This window comes from Barbus barbus (assembly GCF_936440315.1).
Source record: "Barbus barbus genome assembly, chromosome: 13".
NCBI lineage: Eukaryota > Metazoa > Chordata > Actinopteri > Cypriniformes > Cyprinidae > Barbus > Barbus barbus.
The window spans coordinates 15762397-15785899 of record NC_136741.1 but is presented as its reverse complement, the minus strand read 5'-3'; the positions used below and the strand labels follow the sequence as shown (position 1 = coordinate 15785899).

General features: G+C 36.0%; 2 protein-coding genes across 8 annotated transcripts; one reads left to right on the top strand and one right to left on the bottom strand.

Moving 5' to 3' along the window:
- Nucleotides 1-2764: 2764 nt before the first annotated feature.
- cep63 (centrosomal protein 63) lies at nucleotides 2765-12315 on the bottom strand. Of its 6 annotated transcripts, none has more exons than XM_079431321.1 (15): nucleotides 12175-12315; nucleotides 11540-11636; nucleotides 11215-11392; nucleotides 9305-9400; nucleotides 9012-9134; nucleotides 8783-8896; nucleotides 8316-8507; nucleotides 7107-7252; nucleotides 6804-6950; nucleotides 6597-6699; nucleotides 6209-6406; nucleotides 5977-6063; nucleotides 5087-5277; nucleotides 4051-4351; nucleotides 2765-3420 (listed from the first exon to the last, which is right to left on the bottom strand). In XM_079431321.1, the coding sequence occupies exons 2-15, from the start codon at nucleotides 11578-11580 to the stop codon at nucleotides 3244-3246; spliced, it is 2094 nt and encodes a 697-aa protein (XP_079287447.1). In that variant the 5' UTR covers nucleotides 11581-11636; nucleotides 12175-12315; the 3' UTR covers nucleotides 2765-3243. The 6 variants fall into 6 exon arrangements, with proteins under 6 accessions (XP_079287447.1, XP_079287449.1, XP_079287445.1 ...); XM_079431323.1 differs by having other exon boundaries at nucleotides 8352-8507; nucleotides 12175-12308; XM_079431319.1 differs by having other exon boundaries at nucleotides 2781-3420; nucleotides 4030-4351; nucleotides 12175-12308.
- Nucleotides 12316-12695: 380 nt separating this feature from the next.
- LOC306879105 (uncharacterized protein) lies at nucleotides 12696-18337 on the top strand. 2 transcript variants are annotated; one of them, XM_079431815.1, is made up of 4 exons: nucleotides 12696-12816; nucleotides 15629-16044; nucleotides 16712-16819; nucleotides 17142-18337. In XM_079431815.1, the coding sequence occupies exons 2-4, from the start codon at nucleotides 15701-15703 to the stop codon at nucleotides 17185-17187; spliced, it is 498 nt and encodes a 165-aa protein (XP_079287941.1). In that variant the 5' UTR covers nucleotides 12696-12816; nucleotides 15629-15700; the 3' UTR covers nucleotides 17188-18337. The 2 variants fall into 2 exon arrangements, with proteins under 2 accessions (XP_079287941.1, XP_079287940.1); XM_079431814.1 differs by having other exon boundaries at nucleotides 12698-14715.
- The last annotated feature ends 5166 nt before the right edge of the window (nucleotides 18338-23503 follow it).

Below are 23503 nucleotides of genomic sequence, written 5' to 3'. Positions count from 1 at the left end.
TGGCATGATGCTGTGTGCATTTTAAAGGCCAGCCACGACTTTACCTCTGCAGTTTCACAAGCGTATGGTTACACCTCACATTTGCGCACGTTTTTCTATTGGGAGCTACGTAGTGGAACATTTTCTTGCTGAGGGTCAGGTCATGTTTGTGATACTTCTGCCTCTAAGGCCACATGACTTCAACTGATCTCATAGCTTAGTGGGACATGCAATTGGTTGGAATATGCATGGCATCTCTATCGCATTGCACAACAGAGCATCGTTTCATACACACTGCTCTTCACAAACATGATTAATAATGGTTGGTGAAATATGCTGCAGTAAAGGGATCGTTCGGCCAAAAATCTATTCACCTTCATGTCGTTCCAAAGTTGTATGTACCCTGCTGAAAAACAAACAAACAATAGACACCATCACAAAATTGGTAAGGGTTTTACTGGTTATAATGAATTGCATTGCACCTTCTATTGGTGGCTTGTTAAAACCAATAAATCCTAATGGAATATGTCTCAAAACACTACAAAAACATTTTTAAATAGTTTTAATGGTTAAAAGTTGATGGTTTGTAATGTTTGTAATGGTTCTATTGTTGTTTTTTCACCAGGGTATTTCTCCTTCATTTTTTGTTTTTTTAAATTCCATTTTCATTGCATGGGCTAGAACTTATAAAATATCTTCTTTTGTGTTATGTAGAAGAAACAGTTACACAGGTTTGGAATGAAATGAGCGTGAGTAAATAAAGACAGAACTTTCATTTTTGAGTGAACTATGCCTTTAACACAAGATAACCTCATGTTCTAACAAAGCCACAATTACTCAAATGAAATGTTAATGTTAAAAACAAAACTATTTCACACTTTAAAATGCCATTTGAGACGTTAATGTGTGTTTTGTGCACTAATAAAGTGCACTGTGGATGCTTGTTTACCTCAAGCCAGTTTCTGTGTGTGTGTTTGCTGTGAGACTGTGTGATTTTGGAAGTGGTCAATGGAAAATGTTAGTGTTCATGTTATTTAAAAAACTGTATAGAAGCACAAGTCACCTGGTGCCATGAATTATAACTGAAACATCCTCTTCACATTGGATCAAAGCCACTATTATGGTCTCGTGGTAAAGAACAAAAGAGATTAAAACTATAACAAGCCTGCTGGGCTACAAACGTCAGTTTTAAAGTATTATTTTAAGACAAAAAAAAAACAAAACAACTTCACTAATGTGCCTCCTGATAAAAATAAATAAAATAAAATAAAACTCTGTCTCCTACTATTTTGTTTGACAGGTGACATTTTTGATTGAGGTCCATTGTAAAACTATGTTTTTGTAAATAATTATTTTATCGGTTATACTTTTTTTTACGGTATTTTTTATGTAATAAAAATGTACTAATTAATATTAATTGTTTTTAATTACGTATAATTTACCGTTATTAGCCTATATATGTATACAAGTAACATGTATAACAAAACACTGTAAAATAAAGGGTTACTGTTTTATCAATTTCTTTCATTTTTCACAAATATTCATTACAAATGTACAGAACAAGATGATGAAAATCCGAGTGAGTAAATAAATTGGGAATCATGATTGCGCCCTCCTCTGAGTTGTAAAGGTAAAAATATAATTTACTCACCGTCACATCGTTCAAAACCTGCAGAACGTCAAGGGTCCAAACAACATTGAACTCCATTGACTTTCACTGCATGGACAAAAAAAAAAAAAAAAGATTTATTTTTTATTTTTTTTTAAATATGTTCCACAGAAAAGAGGAAATATTTACAGAATTAGAGAACATGAGGAGAATTAAGTGTAAATGAGTAAAGGATAACAATTTACATTTTGGGTTGAACTATGCCTTTAGGTTTGAAGCTAGACTTTCAAGGAGCTTTATGACTGATTTTCATCTTACAAAAAGCCCATTCTGCACAAAAGTTTTGACCTTTTAAAGCAAGTTTTAACTGTTCAAAACAAAATTATCAGGTGCATTCTTGGCTACAGTTCAACCATTAAGCAAGTCAAGCATTGATTAATCTGTCATAAGATCCTTGCAATCAAAAATGCTTTTCCTCTGCAAGCAAAAGAGTAAACGTCCACATTGCCAAATTCCTCAGTGCTGTTTGTTGAGCTTTGCAGGCCTGGTATCCAGGGTTACGGAATTCCGATCACAAAACGCTGGATCGGAGCCCGGCAAAACATATTTCCAGCACTTGCTAATCTGAGGAAGGGAAGAAGGATCGAGAGAGAAAAAAAGAGACACATTCCAAAACAAATTAGATTTAGGATATTCCTATTCCCCCCATTTCTCAAAGCGAGGGAGCACATGTCTCCCACTCAGTATCACTCCGTTGGTAATATATGAGTGTGCTCAATAACAGCCTTTGGCTAATTCCATGTGCAGAATCCCACATGGATGACACTAACATTCCATGAGCTTTCTCATGTTGAACGTGTGCGTTGCTGTAGTTTGTGCTTGTGAGTGTGAATGTGTGTGTGTGTGCTGTAAACCGTCAGGCCTGGCACAATCTGTGCATTCTTGGGGTGAAACTGTACTAAATCATTAAAGCAAGCTGTGACAGGCCACTAAACATAGGTGGAGACTTGAGAGAAAGCTTGTATGGTTGACGTCAACTTTACATCTCTGCTGTGCAACACTGTTAAAGGATATGACCCCAGAGAATGTATCTGATCCCATCACATGTCCAAACAGCCTTTTCCCTGAAGCACAAAGTGATGAGGAAATTAAACCATTCACACAAACTCATCCACTCCCATAACAAACACAGCTATGAAAACAAGCTCTTTTAATTCAACCCTTAAAACACACACTCTTCACAACCATGTCAGTAGGTTTACAAAAAAGATGTTTTTTTATATATGTTAGGTTACACTGTACATAAATATTGACTACATAAGGAAAATTAGAAAAAAAAGCACAGCAAAACAGTACGGATGTATATGAACTCAAAAATATGATGGCGGTGGAAGGTCGAAGGTCAAGGGAATAGGGAGTGTATATGTGGTCATTCCTTCACTAGTGCAATAATCATGGAGGTATTCAGCACTTTTGGGACAAAAGTTGTTTGGCACTGCTTTGGTGTCATTTTTGCTGCACTGATCTTGTCCAATCATGTTGCAGATTATATGAATTCTGACTAGTTGCCAAAACACATTCCTCTTCTCAAATAGAAATGGCCATACAGATAGGTCATCACCTGTACATATCTCTGCAAGTTCAGATCAAGGCACTCAGTGGCCGTTTTGGGGGCTGCCGTCCTTGGTAAGGTATTTGGAGACTGTGCTGGCGTTTTCCTGCTTCATGCTCTGAATGTGGGCATCCAGTCTCTGAAGCAGCTTTTGAGACATTAGCGTTTCCTCCTCCAGAAACCGTGTAGTCACTGAGCCATTTGGAGATCCAGCGGAGTCCTGGAGGAAGAGGGAGGAAATGACCATTAAGGCTGTTGTGCAATGCTACGATTGACATGCATTCTTATAAAAGCAGTGCATCAAAAGCAACAGAATTCTACTCAAGTATTATTTATAGTATATCCATTCTTGGTGCCCATTTGGTGTATATTGTGTATATGGGTCAATGGCAAATAACAGTGTCCACAAAATGTTTAAAACATGTCCCAAGGTCTTCTAAATTAACTAAAGTTTTATTTTATTTTAAATAAAGATCATGAATTTTCATGAATTAACCACATGGTGTTTTACAAGCTGAATTAACTTTACCTTTTTATTAAACCATTAAATTATCTCATTTTAATTGACGTTTTGATCTAAACAGAGTCATGAAGGCCTGCTGTATTTTTTTTTATTGCATGTTGATTGCAACACATGACACTAGTTTGGAATGTCTTTTTAATACGAGTAAGTTTGTTAAACAATTTTTTTCCCCTAACAAATAAAATAAAAAGTTTGACAAATAACTTTTGTGTTTTTTTCTTCATTGTGATACTAAGACAGTTGTATCACCCTGATATTTTTTTAAATGAACAGATGGAGACACTGACCCATATCTCTATTACTGACCAAATGCAGAAAGTTGTCTACCGAGCTGGAAGCTTGAGCTTCCTCTCCATTAACCGCCGCACTAAGAAGAGCTGCCATTCTGTGGGCTTTACGGCTTGAAGATGAAGATGAGGCTGACGATGCAGAAGAGTGGGCCGGGGACACAGCCATCCTGTTCTCTAGTGATTGGCCATCAGGGCGACGAGGGGAAGTTCGTGACAGATTCTCAAGCTGTTTGAGGAGCGTCTGTATTTGATCCTCATAGTGTGAAGCTCTTTCCTGCATCCGAGTCTCCATGGCCTGCAGCTCCTCCTGGTGTCTGCGCTGTACATCCTCATCAGATCTATGACAGCACATAACACAATAACATAATGCACTTACATACACTACCACTCAAAAGTTTGGGTACAGTAATTTTGTTTTTGCATTATGCATATTACATTTTGCATTAAACTGATCAAAAGCAAAGACATTTATATAACATTTTAAATGTTTTGTAACAAATGTTTTACAAATGTTTTGTGTTTTTTTTTTTTTATATAAATGCTGTTCAACTGTCTATTGATCATAGAATTCTGGAAAAAAAAGCAGCACAACTGTTTTCAGCAGTGATAATAAAAAAAAAGTTTCTTGATCAGCATTTTACATTGCTTTTTGAAGAATCATGCGACACTGAAGAATGAAAATGGCTGCTGAAAATATAGCTTTGCATTTACAAATAATAAATTACATTTTATAATATGTTAAAAAGAAAACAGCCATTTTAAACTGTAATAATATTTCACAGTGTTACTGTTTTACTGTATTTTTGATCAAATGAATGCAAAAACATCTTATTGAACATGCATTCTAGTAACTTGTCGCTATCAAATGAAGCAAGGAAACCTGAATTTTTGTACAAAGTGTTCACATGGTCAATGCCACACTTAAGGAGTGTGTCCAATGCCATAATTAAGGAGTGTCATGAAATTGTGAAAAATCATAGTTTTTTCCAAATCCTAAAACTTTCTGTTTACAGAATCTCAAATTGTCACAGTATGTGTTAAGAAGACCTTTGTTATGTTTTAGTAACATGTACCTGTTCTGAGCATTCTTGTTCTGATTTTGTAGTAACACTCTCTCGTACTTGTCCTGCCAGGTCTGGTTGTTGGCCTCCATGCGAGCTCGCAGCTCAGTGATTTCCAGCCTCAGCTGCCTGTTCTCCTCCTCCAAACTGTTCAGAGATGACACGTAGCTGTTTCTAAGACTCGCAAGCTCTCCGTCACCCCTCTAACAGACAAACAAAGAGAAAATGTGATGAGCAATGAAAGAATGCAAAACTGAAGAAATACAAATAAAAACAAATAATCTGCCTTGCATCATAAATTCATCCCTCAGTTTGTAAAAAGTAACAAAACAATTATTATAATAAGTCTATGAAGCAAGGAATTGTTAAAGGTTAAAATACACAATCATGCAACTGATTCAAATTAATAGCACCAAGACACAGTCCGACACAATTATGTACAAAGTACACTGTCCAAGTTCAACAATCATAAACTCAGCTGCCTAAAACAGCCAAGGGAATTTAGCAAACCTTCAAGGGCCCCATGTCTAAAAAGTCTTTAAATAAAAATTTTATTTTTATTAATTAACATACAGTTCTTGAAACTTCAAAAATCATGGAGTTTTAATTAATTATGGTTAATTAATTTAATGTGCTGACACCGTCAGATCTGTTAATGAAACAAGCTGTTTGAAAACAAGCAGTATATTCATTATAATAGCAGAAATCCCAGGGCCTTTGAATACTGGACAGTAGGAGGCCTTTGAGTCAAAAAGGTTGAGAACAACTGTTGTTACAAACTGAGGGACCAATAACTGTTCAAATGATGTTAATGCAAATGCTGTTTATTTAGCCCTGAACATTATTTAAATGTGCACATTTAAAGTAAAATGAAGGTTTACTGAGCAAAAGAATGAAGAAACCTTAGGTGATCTTGACTCGACTCTCTCAAGAAGATCATTTAGATGCTGATTCTCAAGCTTTAGAGTTTCAAGCTGGACCTGTGTCACCTACAAAAACCAACATAACAGCCCATTCAGTTTATTCATGATTTAATAAACCAATACTTCTCAACAGGCTTCTTCGTATTGGGTGAGAAATAGTAGGTTTTTGGTGTTACCAATCTGGACAGATTATGAGTGTGTTTTGGTGAACCTTGAATTCTGATGCCCGCCGCTCTGCTCGCTCCACTTCTGCCCGTAACTGTCGCTCAATACTAGAGGCAGAGCCAGTGAGCGTGGCAATGGTGATGTCACGCTGATGAAGTTCGCTGGTTAAATGAGACACCTCCTTCCTCATTCCCTCCAACTCCCCACAACGAGTCTGTTCGGCCCTTTCCAGCTCTGCACGTAACTATGGACAAAAAGAGTTCAATTTGACCCAACATGGTCATCAGTAATTTGTACATAGATTTGTGATAAATCTAATAACTCTCATTGTCAATGAGACAGTTCAGTGTGTTCAAATAAATAAAGCTGGTCAACTGCACACTGATAATACATTAAACCTTAAACTGTAAAAACATATTGCTTATTGTGCATACACGTTTGATTTCAGCCGTACAGCGAGCATGTTCCTCCTCCATCTGTTTCCACTCATTTTCTCGTCTGCTCATATCGGCTTTATGCTTTCTCATGCGCTCCAACCTGACAAAACAAAATAGAGTTCAAGGTTTATATTCCAGAATAAGCTTTCTATTCTTAGTTGCTGCTGTATATTTTCATGAAGAGATATTTCAAAAACATCTCACTTGTCTTGAAGTCTGTTGACCTCAGCTTTCAGGTGATTCTCACAAGTCTGGGAACTGTTCAACATGGCTGTGACTTTCTCCAGATCTCGTCTAAGGGAGGCCAAGTTTGGAGACAAACCGTGTGATGCTAAACATTCCTCTAGAGACCTATACAAAGAGATAAGTGATTTGTAAAGCATGGTTGCATACTGACATTGATACCTAGCTAGCAAGTTACTTTTGGACTGTTGTTAAATGATAAATCCTACAATAATATTTCTGTGTATGTAAGAAGACAATATTGAAAGTCAGATGATAATATACCTAATGACTTGCTCTTTTGCTTGCAGAGTTTGGTTAAGTCGGGTTACTTCCCGCCGTAACTGCTGCTGCTGGATTCCTGTACTACGTACAAACTGATCCTGAGCGTCCAGTGTGGCCTTCAGCTCCTCTCGCTCTTCACTCAAAACCTGCAGAGAATAGCGTTACCATTATTCAATTATTTACATTTTGTTAAAAAATAGAATTTAGTGCTTTGCTCAGCTATTAATGCTTCAGCTATTAAACCAGCACCTAATGCTGCCTTACAGTCATGTTGGAATAATTATATTATTAAGATGAGCTTTCAAAATATAAAATGAAAAGCAAAAAAGAAGCGATTCATACAAATTGTGCACTATATTACTTATTTAACTGAAGTCTGAATTTATATTTTGTGTGAGAAAAAAACAAAAATTGAAGATTACCCAGGAATAACCTTTCCCTTCAACTGTTAACTGGAAAACTGTGGACAGTATCAACCTGATTAATTATTCAATTGTTTAGGCTTCAAAAAGTGGATAAAGACAAGGATAAGTAATCCATATGTATTGAGCAGTTTAATCCAAGTCCTCTAAAGAAACATGATTGCTTTATTGGATGATGAGGCTTTTAATTTAGGCTTTTATTTAAACATTGAACAGCATATAAGCATTGAAATATGGTAAACATTAGTTCTTGTGCTTTAAGGAAGCAAGTTTTTGAACTTCTATTGACCATATTTGTTGTGCTCTATATATGTGCGTAGATCAATGTTTATATGTGAATAGAAGCCTAAATTAAATATGTTTATCACATAGAGTGAACATATCTCTTCAGAAGACTAAACTCTTTGATTCATATGAATCGCTTTTACAGTGCCTTTATGTACTTTTTGAAGCTTTACATTTTTGTTTTCATGGACTCTCAATGGATGGACAAAAATGGTGAGTGAATATTTAAAAGTATTTTCATTTGTGTTCTGAAAATGAACAAAAGATTGGTTTTGTGACATCATGAAAATGAATAAAACAATGAAAATAATTTTTGGGTGAACTACCCCTTAAAGATCTCAGATAGGAACTCCCCAGGAGGATATGAAGGCAGCATATCCCTCCTCTTCCTTTTGTTTCTTATGCCACACCACACAGTGTTCTAAATGTTCTAAACACCACACTCTGCACTATGTTCCAAAGTCCATCTCTACCTCTACTATTCTTGTGGATCTGGATCTACCTGTCCCTGTATGAGAGCTGCAGCGGGGCAGCTGACCTGCTGTTCCTTGATGGAGTCTCCCAGCTCATCCTGAAGCAGCCGAAGTCTCTCCAGTTCCAGTTCTTGTGTATGTAGGCCGTCCTGAGCCCTCTGCAGCTGAGAGCGCAGCCGTTGCAGTTCCCCCTGCTCCTGTGTCCGACCTACACCCTGAGACTGAGACACGCACAATTTCTCACATATTAATATTAAAATACAACTCCTTGAAAAAATAGTGGTGAGCTCAAAGCTATGTATGAGCTACTTTAACCACAGCTTTATTAAAATGGCATGCTTAATTCAGTTATCAATCCTGGAATAAAACAATATTAACCACATAAAGTCTACAGTATCATATCTGATATACAAATATTTAAAGCTTATAAATATAAAAAAAAAAAATTCTAAAGGGCCATTACACTGTTCCATTAAAAAATAAAGGAGAGGGTCACCTTGATGAGTGCAAACTGTTCAGCCAGGTTCTTCCTTTGCTCCTCCAGTGAAGTCACTTGTCTCTGATACTGCAGTCTTTGCTGTTCCCAATCGGCTGAATGCTGACGAAACTCCTGCATTTACAGAAATAAATGTTCAACGAACTAAAAAAATATCTGAACTAAAATGATTAAACAATATTTTATCAACAAAAATGAAGTCCACTTTATTTCTAGCCAGTCTCTGTACCTCCAACTTGCTTTTGAGGCAGGACAGCTCAGTCCTGTCCTCCTCTCTGCTCAGAGCTCCTTCTCGTGCCTCCTTCAGATTCTTACGCTGTAGCTTTTCATAGCTGTGTTTCAATTTAGACAACTGTTGAGAGGAGTTAGTTGTTAACTATACTGAAAAAAAAAGTTGTAGTGACAAGCGCATGACAAGGAATAAAATCACATCCTACAGTGTGTTTGAGATAAATACTACGAGTATAACAATAATATATACAGCACTGCTGCTAAAAAAATAATAAAAAAAGCTAATCATACTTCATCTTTTACATGCTGCAGCTGTTCTTCATACTTTACGACCAGCTCTTGTTTTCCAGCTTGCATCTCATCTAGCCGTTTCCCCAGCACTCGGATCTGGAGAACATAAGATCATGCTTATCAGAGCCAGTCTGAAATGCAGCTCAAACATGACACCTCGTGGAACGTAATCTCTTTACAACATAGACAGACAATGACTATTATATTTGCATGATGCAGTCAAGAAGCATGGCGATCCAAACGTCTGAGATCACATGTCAAAATATTTTGATTTTTTTTCCTGAATTAAAAGATTTTTCATAATCACATTATCATCTTAATAATTTTAGTCCAAAAGACAAATTTAAAAATTAATATTAACATCATGTGGTATTTGGTATAGCCCATTTTTTGATGACAGCAAACTCAACTCACATAGTCACTATCACAAATTTAATTTGATCAATGAGCTAAAAATATAGTCTTATTATATATTTATTTTATGTCATAATGTTTATGTCAGATTTTCCAAATCTTTGTTTATTTGATATTAACACAAAACATTTCAACATATCAGACTTTTGAAACCCATGCAGAAATTACATTTTAATAATATGAGATATAATATTACTGAATGAATTTATATAACATCATAAAATTTAAGGCAACATGCATGTATCTACATTTTAATCTAATGCATTTATTAGTCAGTTATACTGATATGCCACATCTACTAAATCTAACAATGAAAATAAAGAAATTAATACCTTTAAAAATAAAAAATCTGAATACTGCTTTTCCATATATCACAGTCATGGTGTCATGATCAACATGATATATATAATCATAATCTTTCTTAATGGTCTTATTCTTTTATTTATTTTATGTCATAATGTTCATTTCAGATGTTCATTTGTAATTAGATATTGAAGCACATATTTTCAACATGATATCAGACTTCTGGAATAATTACATTTACATTTTAGACCCATTAAGTAATTAACTATTAATAACATTAATATTATTTTAATAATTTAATGTGATATATAATTTGGCAATTTAATATGATATTAGGTTCGTTTAAGACAATATTAAAAGCATGTAATTGTCTGCATTTTAATCTAATATTCAGTCAGTTATTCTGATATGTCATGTATAGTTGATCTAATAAAAAAAAACAATTAAAACAAAGAAAACAATACCTAAACAATATACAGTAGTCAACATTTGAAGTGGATCAAAACTTTATCAAAGTTGTCCTAAAACCTAAAACCAAAATGTGTCAAGATGAGGATATGTGATCATAGAAACCTATGCAAGAAATATTGACATAGCAGTTTAGAGGCAATCAAAACCATCGGTGTAGCTTTACCAACAAATGTCCTCCTCACCTATCTTATATTTCACATAGTTAATGTTCATAGCAATGCGCAAACAGAAGCATTCAGCCTAGTCTAGTCTAGTCATGCAGGAAGACCCACGCCTTCATGCATTTCACCTGCTGTAACCCTTTTTCCACTACCAACTTCAACATTTGGAAACCACCATCCTGGAGCTCCAGCAGGGACATCATCACCTCCCTCACCCTAAGCGTCTGCCAGGGGTGAAGGCAGATCATGTGATTTTGCTGAGCCATTACATTTACAAAGAGATCTTACCATGAAAAGTGCAAAACAAAACCATCACAATAAGTTTAGTCCTTAAGAAGATCCTGTGGCCTCATATTACAGTTAATTGTATTGAACTTGTTCTCAAGAATGCAGTCTGGAAAATGCTTTATCTCATATCTCACTACAGTATTAATCACGGATCAGCCAACAGACAGTTGACTTATAACTCTCTTTAAATGTAACAAATTTGCTTCTTACAGCAGTTTGACACTCCAAATGAAAGTGTGAACATGTGAAGGTGAACAAGAGACAACACAATACCTCTGAGCTCCTCTTGTCGAGCAGAGCTCTGGCTGACTGGAGTTCATCCAGCGTATTCTGCAGACGCAGCTCCATGGCTTGAACCTCTGCCTCCCATTCACGCCGCTTGTGCCCCACCATGATGTCAATCTGCCGCATCAGCTCCTGTAATTCCGGCTCGCAGGATGACAGGACAGAGCTGAGGGGATGAACGGCAGGAGGGAAAGTGTAAACCCAAGTACTGCAAATAGTGGATGCTGTATGCCTACTACATTATTACTAAATGTATAACACAAGGCACTTTTTTAATATGTGGATTGCACAGAATTTGAATTATACCATGTACCTGACATCATGATCACGAAGCGTGCTCAGAAATTCCTCCATTATTTCTCAGTGATGTTCCTTGTACATCCTTATTACAAAAGATCTGGACGGCATGCCTGAGAAAATAATAATAATTAATGAGCAGAGATGATGGGTGTATGCATTCTGATCTTGCGTTGTGTCTGCATAGGGGTTAGTTTCCAAGGGCAACTACAACTGCTACAAATACCATTGGTGTGATCTGATAGAATTGAGTTGATATATCAATTAGATCTCTAACAGACTTCAGGCTTTCGAGAATCAGGTATAACAGTATTTCATTGGTAAAAATATGTTAACATAGAAATAGAATTAAGTAGCCGGTGTGCTGTTCCAATAATAACGAGGTATTACGTGCTGAGCTATTATTAGAAACTGAATTTAATGTATTATAATTACGTTGATAAGTGACTTTTTGGCATTTTTACACACCAGGCCTTATAGCTTTATTGGTTTGTTACTAATAAATCACTAACTTACTTAGCTAACATTAGCCTGTTAGCGTGGAGAAATAGTACGCGCATCACAGAAAGTGAATGCACACTACTATCTTTGAACTCGAGAATGCACACTACTATCTTTGAACTATTTTCTGAAAATACAAATCTCACTTACAATTTCTGGGACACTTGGCATCATGTTTGTTAGCTGGGGTTGTAAGGGTGACAGAAACTCAACAGTTGAAGGCGCAGCACAACCAAGAACAACACAAGAAAACAGCCACTCTGCCTGCGCGTCCGCAGTGTCACGTGGCTCACAGTACGGCTTCTCATTGGACACGTTTTGTACAGCACTCAACATACCCGGATTGGTGTGCTTGTAATTTGGGATGGTGTAGTGCATTTAAATGCTATATTACTTTAATAGACTGTATTTAGTTGTCACAAAAGCAAACACAATAACGATTTTTATTAGTTGTATATGTATTTTTTTTTACACACGTTCATGAGCCATTTGCTTGCAACGAACCCGATTTATTGAACAGATTAAAGCACAGAAGTATAATGTGGTATGTATACATTTGGTTTTAAATATTATTTTACACAAAGGTGTACATAACATAACGGATCTTTCTGCTTACAGTGATGGGCACAAGAAGTGACGCTGTATAAACACTCTACAGCCCGCGAAGGACTGTGGGTAATTTATTCGACCACGAGGTGTTGACATCTTATGGTGGATCAACAGAGTCAGCTGCAGAATGCGAGAGCTTCAAAACATTAGTTCACCCTCCGAACATTGCATACGGATACCAAGGTGACAAATAGATAATACACTTAAGCTTTAAAAACACATGAGTGTTTACAAATACACGTGTTTTTGGTAAGAACTTATGGATACAACGTATGCGGTTTTTACTGTAATTTATATATGTACACAATTGCCATTGTATAACTGTAACGTTTATTAAAAATTAATTTTTAAGTTTGTCGTGTACATCTCAATTCAGTTTGGAAAGTGCTCAACAATTGCAGTCTTGCAATATTGGATGAGGCTCATAAGAGGCGTTAACTGTTGTTTTGATGCGGTTCAGTAGATTGTTTTATATGCGAAGATATAGTGTAAATAACAAAGTTAGTGTTGAACTGTAAGCGAGGGTGGCTCTTTAGGTTTGTATTGTCTCAGGTAGTCGCATGTACTGCACGTGGCTCGTTGGTCTAGGGGTATGATTCTCGCTTCGGGTGCGAGAGGTCCCGGGTTCAAATCCCGGACGAGCCCATTGTTTTCTTAGTTACTGTTTACGATCTGTTTACTTAGAGTACTAAAATAGAATATCAACCCTAAAGTGTTTGGGCGAAATAGAGAGTACGTATGTAACGTTAACAATATTTGCATTTCAGTAAACTTCACATGCTGTGAACATCGCTTGCTCTCTAAGCGGCTCGTTGGTCTAGGGGTATGATTCTCGCTTTGGGTGCGAGAGGTCCCGGGTTCAAATCCCGGACGAGCCCATTCTTTTCCATTTTATGTTTTTGTGAAAAATATGTTAATTACGGTGGCTGAGAGAGCTCAAGGCGCTGCAAATTAAGAAAACAACTTCGTCACTTTTACAACATACACGCTGCTCACAACACAACCAAATAAAGAAAAGCGCTGCAAATACAATTCTTTATTTGTTTGAGTTGTGAGCATTTGCACCACCTGCTGTCCAACTGATGAAGATGTTTTCTTGAACTTTCAGATTTGTGAAGGTGCATTATGTTTGCAGGTGTTTTTCTATTTGCATGTTTTCTGAAGTTGCCGCGCGTTGAACTTTCTCGGCCACCGTAGTTAATAGTTATTGATTATAATACTGTTAATTATATATAGGCTACTAGCATATTAGAAAAATCCAAAAGACTATTTGGTGGATTCTTATTGAATGTAATTGTAATATCACAAATTTAGAAATTAGCATATATGTGCACCTGGACCACAAAACCCCAGGCTTTCCATTGATGTATGGTTTGTTAGGATAGGACAGTATTTGGCTGAGATACAACTATTTGAAAATCTGGAATCTGAGGGGGTACAAAATCTAAATATTGAGAAAATCGCCTTTAAAGTTTTCCAAATGAAGTCCTTAGCAATGCATATTAAATTTACAAAATATCTTCATGCAACATGATCTTTACTTAATATCCTAATGACTTTTAGCATAAAAGAAAAATCGATCATTTTGACCCTTTGGCTATTGCTACAAATATACCCGTGCTAATTATGACTGGTTTATGACGGTCCAGGGTCATATTTGATCAATTCACAAATATTATAATTATTATATGACCTAATTGTATTGACTGAATTTCATTATGTGCTACAGAAGACAGTTCTTTCTCAGGGGTTTCCCTTCTGTCTTAGCAAGTTTTTCCTTGGCGTCATGAAACATGGCATTTCTGAACTCTCAGGAAATCTGATCATTTTCAGTAATGACAGGAAGTACACTGATTTCTGAATAACTAGTGAGCTTTGCTTTGTGTGGCAATGGGGGAGGAGAAATGTATCACCTCCCCCACGACTCCACAGCCACTTTAAAACACCAGGCGGTTATTCACACTGACAGCAGAGCCGGTTTGCTCTCATTCACACATCCATAACTCTCAGGCAGATCAGTTCATCTCCTGACAAAGATCTGTAGCAGTCCATACAGAGAACTGGATTACGAGTCATTCTTCTGTAAGTATATTTCTTGATTGCTTTCATTCAAAACTGAGGTTGATTTACATTAATTTTTGCTTGTGTTTCATTAAACTGTTTTTAATACTTAGTTACACAGCAAACTATTTTAATTTCTTAATAAATACTTTGGCGTTGCCCAGTAAGGTATCCAAACATAATTAAAACAAGATACATTTACTTCAGAAATAATACTGCATAAGATATTGACATAATTTGAAACATGTCCAAAACTATTCTAATAAACCTTGAGTTAATTTCTTATCAAAAGTTTAGTGAGCTTTAAGCTTAAAAATGAGCTTAATTTAGGGTGTATTATTTTATGTACTTCTAATTTGTTTAATTGTGTTTAGATATTTTCACTGGGGAAAAAACTAATTGAGTGATTTTTGCAGTATGCTGTTTATTATAATAAAAATAGAACACACTGTTCAAATGGTTTGACACAAGTTACAGTTTGACTAAGGATGTTCTCATATAATCGTTTACCTGACCATCACTAACGACATCAAAACCAACTAAACGTATACCATTATGTAAGAGTATAGCGTTGTTCTGGAATATTCTATAGATTGTATATTATATTAGTGAAGTGAATTTGTAGATGTTCTCATGGTTGCAGAAAGCAGAGATCTTGCCATTCTTTCATGCAGTATTGTCTTGTCTGCATTAGTGCTCAGAAAGGGATCAGAGGTCAACACTCAGAGGTCAAACTAAATTAATATTATATTCTGGACTAACAGGTGGCCTGCAGCATTAGAGTAGAATACTATAAGGATGAATGGTCGGTGGGGGTCGATCTGGCAATGGCTTTGCCATCTGCTTCAAGATTTTAACTGTCACCTTTCTGTGCTTAAAGGGATAGTTCACACAAATCTGAAAGTTCTGTTATCTTTTTTTCTTGTTTTTGCAGATTACACTAAACAATTTCCAGAATACAGAACTACAACAACATCAGATAAAACACCAGTTCCAGTTTTCAGCCATGGTGCTGTTTGAGGATCAAGAATGTGGGGTCTGTTACCTGCATTACTCCCGCATAGACCGCATTCCCAGAACTCTCCACTGCAACCACACATTCTGCACCCCCTGTCTGGAGACAATGGGGCAGCATTACAGCGGCCTGTGCACCATTCGCTGTCCCCTCTGTCGCCAGGTGACTTGTGTGGACCGAGGGCTCAGCTTGCAGGAGGCTCTTTTTGTCAATAGCCAACTGTGGGACAACATTTGTGATGAGCAAGAGGAGGAAGAAGACGAGAGAGAGCATGAAAAGGAGGAAGAGGGGAAAAACACTAATATGCAGGTGCTACCCTCGTCACAGGCTGAATGGTGAGTGGGTCACTTTAATTTTATTCAAAAATGCATTTAAAATATAATTTAAACATATAATGACTTCTTCTTTGACAAGTATTTTAATTTATTAATACAAATGTTATATTTTTTAAAAAAATTTCGCATGACTGTGAAAAAAGTAATAATAATTTGACCATTTTATGACATGGCAAGGTTAGTTCAGGGTCTAAAATGATGGTTACACACACATATTCAAGGAAAATACGTTCCTCCTTTTTAACTTGGTTACACCACTACACCACTACACACTTCGTACAGTTGTTTTAAACTAGATTTATAAAATGTTTTTCATTGTCCTCATATTCTTATTTTTCATTGACCCGAGTACTTCAGTGACTGCTGACTAATGTGTAACATGCAACCAGATGCTTAAATTAATTTACAGAGTCAAGTGAGCCTTTTGAATCAGCAACCTACATATCACCTGATTCTGTTTATAAGTAGCCAGAATACTAGCAGAAAACGTACACCCATTGTTATGTGTGATTTTGTTAGTAGAGCATTCGGTTTCGAATCCTTGGTCACTTTTTATACTTAAAGAGAACCTCCAGAGTGTCTGTAGCAGTAGCTAGAAAATAAGTCCTGAGGACAAGAATGAATGCATTTGTGTTCCCAGTCATACTTAACTTCCTCTTGTCTCTAGTTTTAGTCCAGTGCCAAAACACTACAGACCCAAATTCCGACTCCCAACTTTCCTGAAGAAAATGAGTTTTTCCAGGCACCACGAGAGGATTGTTCCCACCTGCAATGTGTGAGCCTTCATCCTACTGTAATGATCAACAGCAGTTCAAAAGATTGAAAAGATAGTTCCCCCAAAATAGAAATTCTGTCATTTACTCACCCTCAAGTTGCTCAGCTGAAACAAAATGTAACATATAGGTAAGTAAATGATGACTGAATTTTCATTTTTGGGTGAACTATCACTTTAATGACATTAAAATAATCAGTCAGAAATCATGTTCACAAATATTTTAACATTACTGTGATAGCTATATTTATCAAAAGGAAGAAATAAAGAGAACAATTGAACATTTTTCAGTTTCACTAACTTTTACCTTTGTCTCTCGACACAGACAAATGATGTCATGGCGAAGGCTTTCATCAGAAGAGATTTTTTGAAAAGTGGAACAGACACCATAAGCAAAGGATTAGCAATAGAAACAATAGACTTTCACCGTCTGTTTTGCTGCTGTCATTAAAAGTGTATGCCATGTACTTATTACGCCTGGCATACTGAAAAAGCAAGAGCAACAGTAGGTCCTGGACAAGGTTGTTTAAACAAACCCAATCCCCTCCATGTGCTTCTGCGACTGCATTTTCCATTTGAATGGCCACAAGTCTGAATCCCGCTCCTCCATCTGAGGGGAACTTCTCATTAAATATTCCACCCTTAATCCGTCCCAGCTGCTGAGGCCAGATTTGTTTCAGCTGTCCCGAGAGAGAGAGGGTCCCAGATGCGAAACAAGACTTTCTAAGCAGATGGCATCTTCCCCATGAAACATCACCCTCATGTCTCAAATGGACTCTTAAGTTATTATAAGCTTTGTTATTTATATAATTTATAAATGATTGTAAATTTAAATTTGTGATTGCTAAATGTTGTTGGTTTCTTTTTAAACAGCACATGCTGACATCCTCTTTTACATGGCTATCTAGAGAGCAGGGTGCTTCAATTTTTTTGATACAGAGGACCCCAAATATGACATTCCTCTTCTGAGGGAACTCTGTCTCGTTTTGTTAATATAAAGAGTCATTTGTGAGATAAATGTCATTATAAAAAAAATATGTTTTCAAAGAATAAAAAGATTTTATATTTTCATTGTACTTCCAAAAGAATCAAATAAGTGCAATACCATGACTACTAGTCTTTGAAAAGGCAAATGAAAAATGATGATATTAAATTAATTAAAAATGTAAAAAAATAATTGCAATACAAATCTATGCCAAATTAAAAATCCTTTAATTTCATTTGTTTATCTCATTTTACAAAGCAGTTTTGTTTTTTTTAAAGGTCATTTAATGTTCATAATGTGACTCGATGATGATTGAGGTCATAGAGTATGCGTTTTAAATAAAACATCTTCCATCTTCAACTAGATAAACGGGTTGATTGCATACACAATACATAGGTTCATTCCATACTGTTGGCATATGGTGATGATATTCACTGTAATGAGTCTGCAACAGACCAAAAACACAAAGAATGGAATCACTCAGCCGTGTCAATGGATTATATATGCTTTTCATTAAAAATCTGTCTGTTATTTCTGAAAGAGTTTTGACTATTTTGGTTTACCAAAGTTTCTCATATTACAATTAGCAAATACAGTGTCTTTATAAACAGACATGCATGTGTCATTTTCTGAGAAAATCTATAATGTTGCACAGAAATATTCATTTCCTAAACTCAAGCAATATAGAACTGCAATACAGAATGATACAGAAACAAACTGGGAAAAAAAATCTAAACATTTCAAAAGAATTCTTGACGTGTTTTTCCTCAGAAGGCTTCACGAGCAGATAGCTCAGCCAAAACAAAGATGTAAAATTATCTTATCATATCTGACATCAGATTCTTTTACTACAGAAATCTCCATGTGCTATAAAATGTCTATCCATGAGTCAATTCACCAGTCTCTGTCTGTGCTGCTGTTTTACAGGCTCTTCATGTTTATAATGCAAGTCAAACAGATAACTGCTGATTTATGAATCACTGACAGTTGATCAGAAGTCTAACATACCATTTTCTCACAGTTTCAATAAAGACTGTGAACTAGTTTCACCTACACCTAAACCTGTTTGGAGATAAATATTGGATTAAGCTTTGACCTGTTTTGACAAGTCCTGGAATGGTTTCACGTGTAAAATTATACAGCCTAATTGGACAGTTATAACGTACGGCTCTTTCCTGAGGTTGACTATTCTTGAGAAGACAACCTAATAAAAGCTAGCTTCCTGTATGTATATTATGTTTTCATTTATAAAGTCAAGAGAGATTACTTTATGAAAACCTGCATGAAATATAGGGTAGGATAATTAAAAATGTTTGTGTGTATACACACACACACATTTTCAATTATCCTACTTGTTTTCAATATGTGACCCTGGACCACAAAACCAGTCATAAGTAGCACGGGTATATTTGTAGCAATAGCCAAAAATACATTGTATGGATCAAAATTATAGATTTTTCTTTTATGCCAAAAATCAGTAGGATATTAAATAAATCCTAGTAAATCCTGTTCCCTGAAGATATTTAGTCAATTTCCTACTGTAAATATATCAAAACGTAATTTTTGATTAGTAATATGCATTGCTAAGAACTTAATTTGGACAACTTTAAAGGCAATTTTCTCAATATTTAGATTTTATTTTTATTTTCTTCACCCTCAGATTCCAGATTTTCAAATAGTTGTACCTTGGCCAAATATTGTCCTATCCAGTGCTTAATTTGTAAATTGCGAGGTCCCGGAACAAAGCAGGGTAACGGATCCGGCATGTGATTACAGGAGGGAGAGGTAACGGAGCATTCCGCAATCCCATTGGTGGACCAGTTTAAGTGATTAACAGCCTGCATCAGTTGCTTTTAGGGTCCATAACCTGGAAAAGCCATGAAATTGTAAAACAGTTATTTTCAGGCCTGAAAAACTTTTGAAAACGTTGTGGAATTGTATAACTCTGTATAATGTATAATAGAGTTATATTTAATCAGGTCCTCAATTTCGGTGGGGGATTGTGTGTAGCTATATCGCATAGTTTTACTCATTCCCGCAGCTTTCAAGTTTATAATGAGGAAAAATCCTGCAATTATTCAATACAGCATGTAGGTTAGATGAGCAAATAAATCCACACAAACTATAAGATTAAATCAGTTATTTGAAACCATGATAACTCGCTCAGAGCGCGCTTCACATCAGCGCATCTTGTCTGCACTTCAACGAGCTGCTGCACGCTGCGATAAAAGACTCGCATTTCGGGACAGCTGACAGAAGTCACTTGACTAATCGGGTCATTATCACAGAAATTTATAATTTGCACATCTTTTTAAAGTATTTTTAAGCCCAGAGACTGTATTCTGTGCGCTCACACAGTCACATCCAAAGTGCGCGCGTATAAAGCCGCCTCGTGAGCAGTGTTGGGGGGTAACACATTACAAGTAACGCGAGTTACGTAATAAGATTACTTTTTTCAAGTAACTAGTAAAGTAACGCATTACTTTTTAATTTACAAGAAAATATCTGAGTTACTTTTTTAAACAAGTAACGCCAGTTACTTTTTCCCCATTTATTGACTGGCAGTGCGCTGTGTGAACATGCTGTTACTGTAGTTCTAGACTAAATGTGAATGTGCATTAATTCATCCCACTGGCAAAAAAACAGATTTAGTATTCATCAAAATTAATTAAAACATATCTAATCCCATTTTATTAACCAATGTCTTTGCTGCTGACCTTTGATGATCCAGTTCAACCATACTAATAAGCAAAAATTACTTTAGATAAACTAACAATTGTGCTTCATTGTTTTTTTATTTCTGAAGAGTGTTGAACCCTCTTCTCCTGCGTTCTACTTTACAGACGTGAATTTACTTTTCCTTCAGCCTGAGGTTTATTTATTAAACTTTTTGGTGTGAAAGGGCGTTTACATTTGCTATGATTAGAACTTCTTGTATTAAAAACAATCAAGCCCTGGTCATATTTAAAAAGTAACAAAAAAGCAACGTAACATTAATTCCATAAAAAGTAACGTAATTAGTTACTTTTTTAGGGAGTAACGCAATATTGTAATGCATTACTTTTAAAAGTAACTTTCCCCAACACTGCTCGCGAGTATTACATAAGAGTTATTTTTTGTTAGTTGTTGAGCTTAAGCGACCAAATACACACAAAATGACGTCTAAATGGCCGTGCTATCATCTTTAGCACAGTAGGTTCCTAAATGTAAACAGCTGAGAAAGAAAACGATCTATGCATTCGGTCTTGTGAGAGCAGCCATTCACATCAAATCTTTTGCGCACTGAAGTTTGTTATTTCAAATGTAGATGTGCGGCAAGCGTGCTCATAATAGAAGATTTTTCATGAAATATATACACGCTATTGGTCAGCATGAACGTCTTTCATTGGCGCGTGAGGACGGGGATCCGCCAAAATGAGGTGCCGGATTGGATTTCGGAGGTACCGGATCTGGATCCGGCTTGTTACGGCACAAATTAAGCCCTGGTCCTATCATAACAAACCATACATCAATGGAAAGCTTATTTATTCAGCTTTTAGATGATGTATAAATCTCAATTTTGAAAAATGTACCCTTATGACTGGTTTTGTGGTCAATGGGTCACATATATACTTGAAGAGATAATATATATATACTGTATATATACGTGTGTGAATGTGTGTGTGTGTGTGTGTGTATATATATATATATATATATAGACACACACACACACACACACACACACACACACACTAAGGCTGTGTGTGTGCCTTAGTGTTATAGTTGTAGTGATATATTTGTGTGTGTCTTAACAAGTCCTGCAAAGGTTGCACGTGTAAAATTATACAGCCTAATTTGTTAGTCATAACTTAAGGCTCTTTCCTGAGGTTGACTATTCTTGAGAAGACAATCTAATAAAAGCTAGCTTCATGCATGGATATTATGTTTACATTTACAAAGTCAAGAGAGATTACTTTATGAAAACCTGTATGAAATATAGGGTAGGATAATTAAAAATGTTTGTGTGTACACACACACACACACACATTGATTTTTCTTTTATACCAAAAATCATTAGGATATTAAGTAAAGATCATGTTCCCTGAAGATATTTTGTAAATTTCCTACTTTAAATATATCAAAACTTAATTTTTTATTAATTTTGGATTGCTAAGAACTTAATTTGGACAACTTTAAAGGCAATTTTCTCAATATTTAGATTTTTTTTTTTTTGCTGCACCCTCAGATTTCTGATTTTCAAATATTTGTACCTCGGCCAAATATTGTCCTATCATAACAAACCATACATAAATGGAAAGCTTATTTATTCAGCTTTCAGATAATGTATAAATCTCAAATTTGAAAAATGGACCCTTATGACTGGTTTTGTGGTCCAGGGTCACATATATACTTGAAGAGAGAATATATATATATATATATAAACACACACACACACTAAGGCTGTGTGTGCGCCTTAGTGTTATAGTTCTAGTGATATATCTGTGTGTGTGTGTGTGTGTGTGTGTGTGTGCGTGTGTGTGCATGTTTATGTGGTTTATGAGGACACAAATTTGTATAATGACATGGGTATGACAGAGGTATTACAATATGAAGGTGGTTTATGAGGACACTGCCTATGTCCCCGTAATTCAAAAGGCTTAAAAAACATACTAAATGGTGTTTTTTTGAAAATCTAAAAATGCACAAAGTCTCCTGTGAGGGCTACGTTTAGGTGTAGGGTTGGTGTAGGGCAATAGCACACACAGTTTGTTCAGTATAAAAACCTTTATGCCTATGGAGAGTCCACAAAAACCAACATGTGTGTGTGTGTGTGTGTGTGTGTGTGTGTGTGTGTGTGTGTGTTTTGACAAGTCCTGCAAAGGTTGCACGTGTAAAATTATACAGCCTAATTTGTTAGTCATAACTTAAGGCTCTTTCCTGAGGTTGACTATTCTTGAGAACACAATCTAATAAAAGCTAGCTTCATGCATGGATATTATGTTTACATTTACAAAGTCAAGAGAGATTACTTTATGAAAACCTGTATGAAATATAGGGTAGGATAATTAAAAATGTTTGTGTGTACACACACACACACACACATTGATTTTTCTTTTATACCAAAAATCATTAGGATATTAAGTAAAGATCATGTTCCCTGAAGATATTTTGTAAATTTCCTACTTTAAATATATCAAAACTTAATTTTTTATTAATTTTGGATTGCTAAGAACTTAATTTGGACAACTTTAAAGGCAATTTTCTCAATATTTAGATTTTTTTTTTTTTGCTGCACCCTCAGATTTCTGATTTTCAAATATTTGTACCTCGGCCAAATATTGTCCTATCATAACAAACCATACATAAATGGAAAAACTGAGACGAGCCTTTATGTTCTTTTTGCTCAGCAGCGGTTTTCGTCTTGGAACTCTGCCATGCAGGCCATTTTTGCCCAGTCTCTTTCTTATGGTGGAGTCATGAACACTGACCTTAACTGAGGCAAGTGAGGCCTGCAGTTCTTTAGATGTTGTTGTGGGGTCTTTTGTGACCTCTTGGATGAGTCGTCGCTGCGCTCTAGGGGTAATTTTGGTCGGCAGGCCACTCCTGAGAAGGTTCACCACTGTTCCATGTTTTCTCCATTTGTGAATAATGGCTCTCACTGTGGTTCGCTGGAGTCCCAAAGCTTTAGAAATGGCTTTATAACCTTTTCCAGACTGATAGTT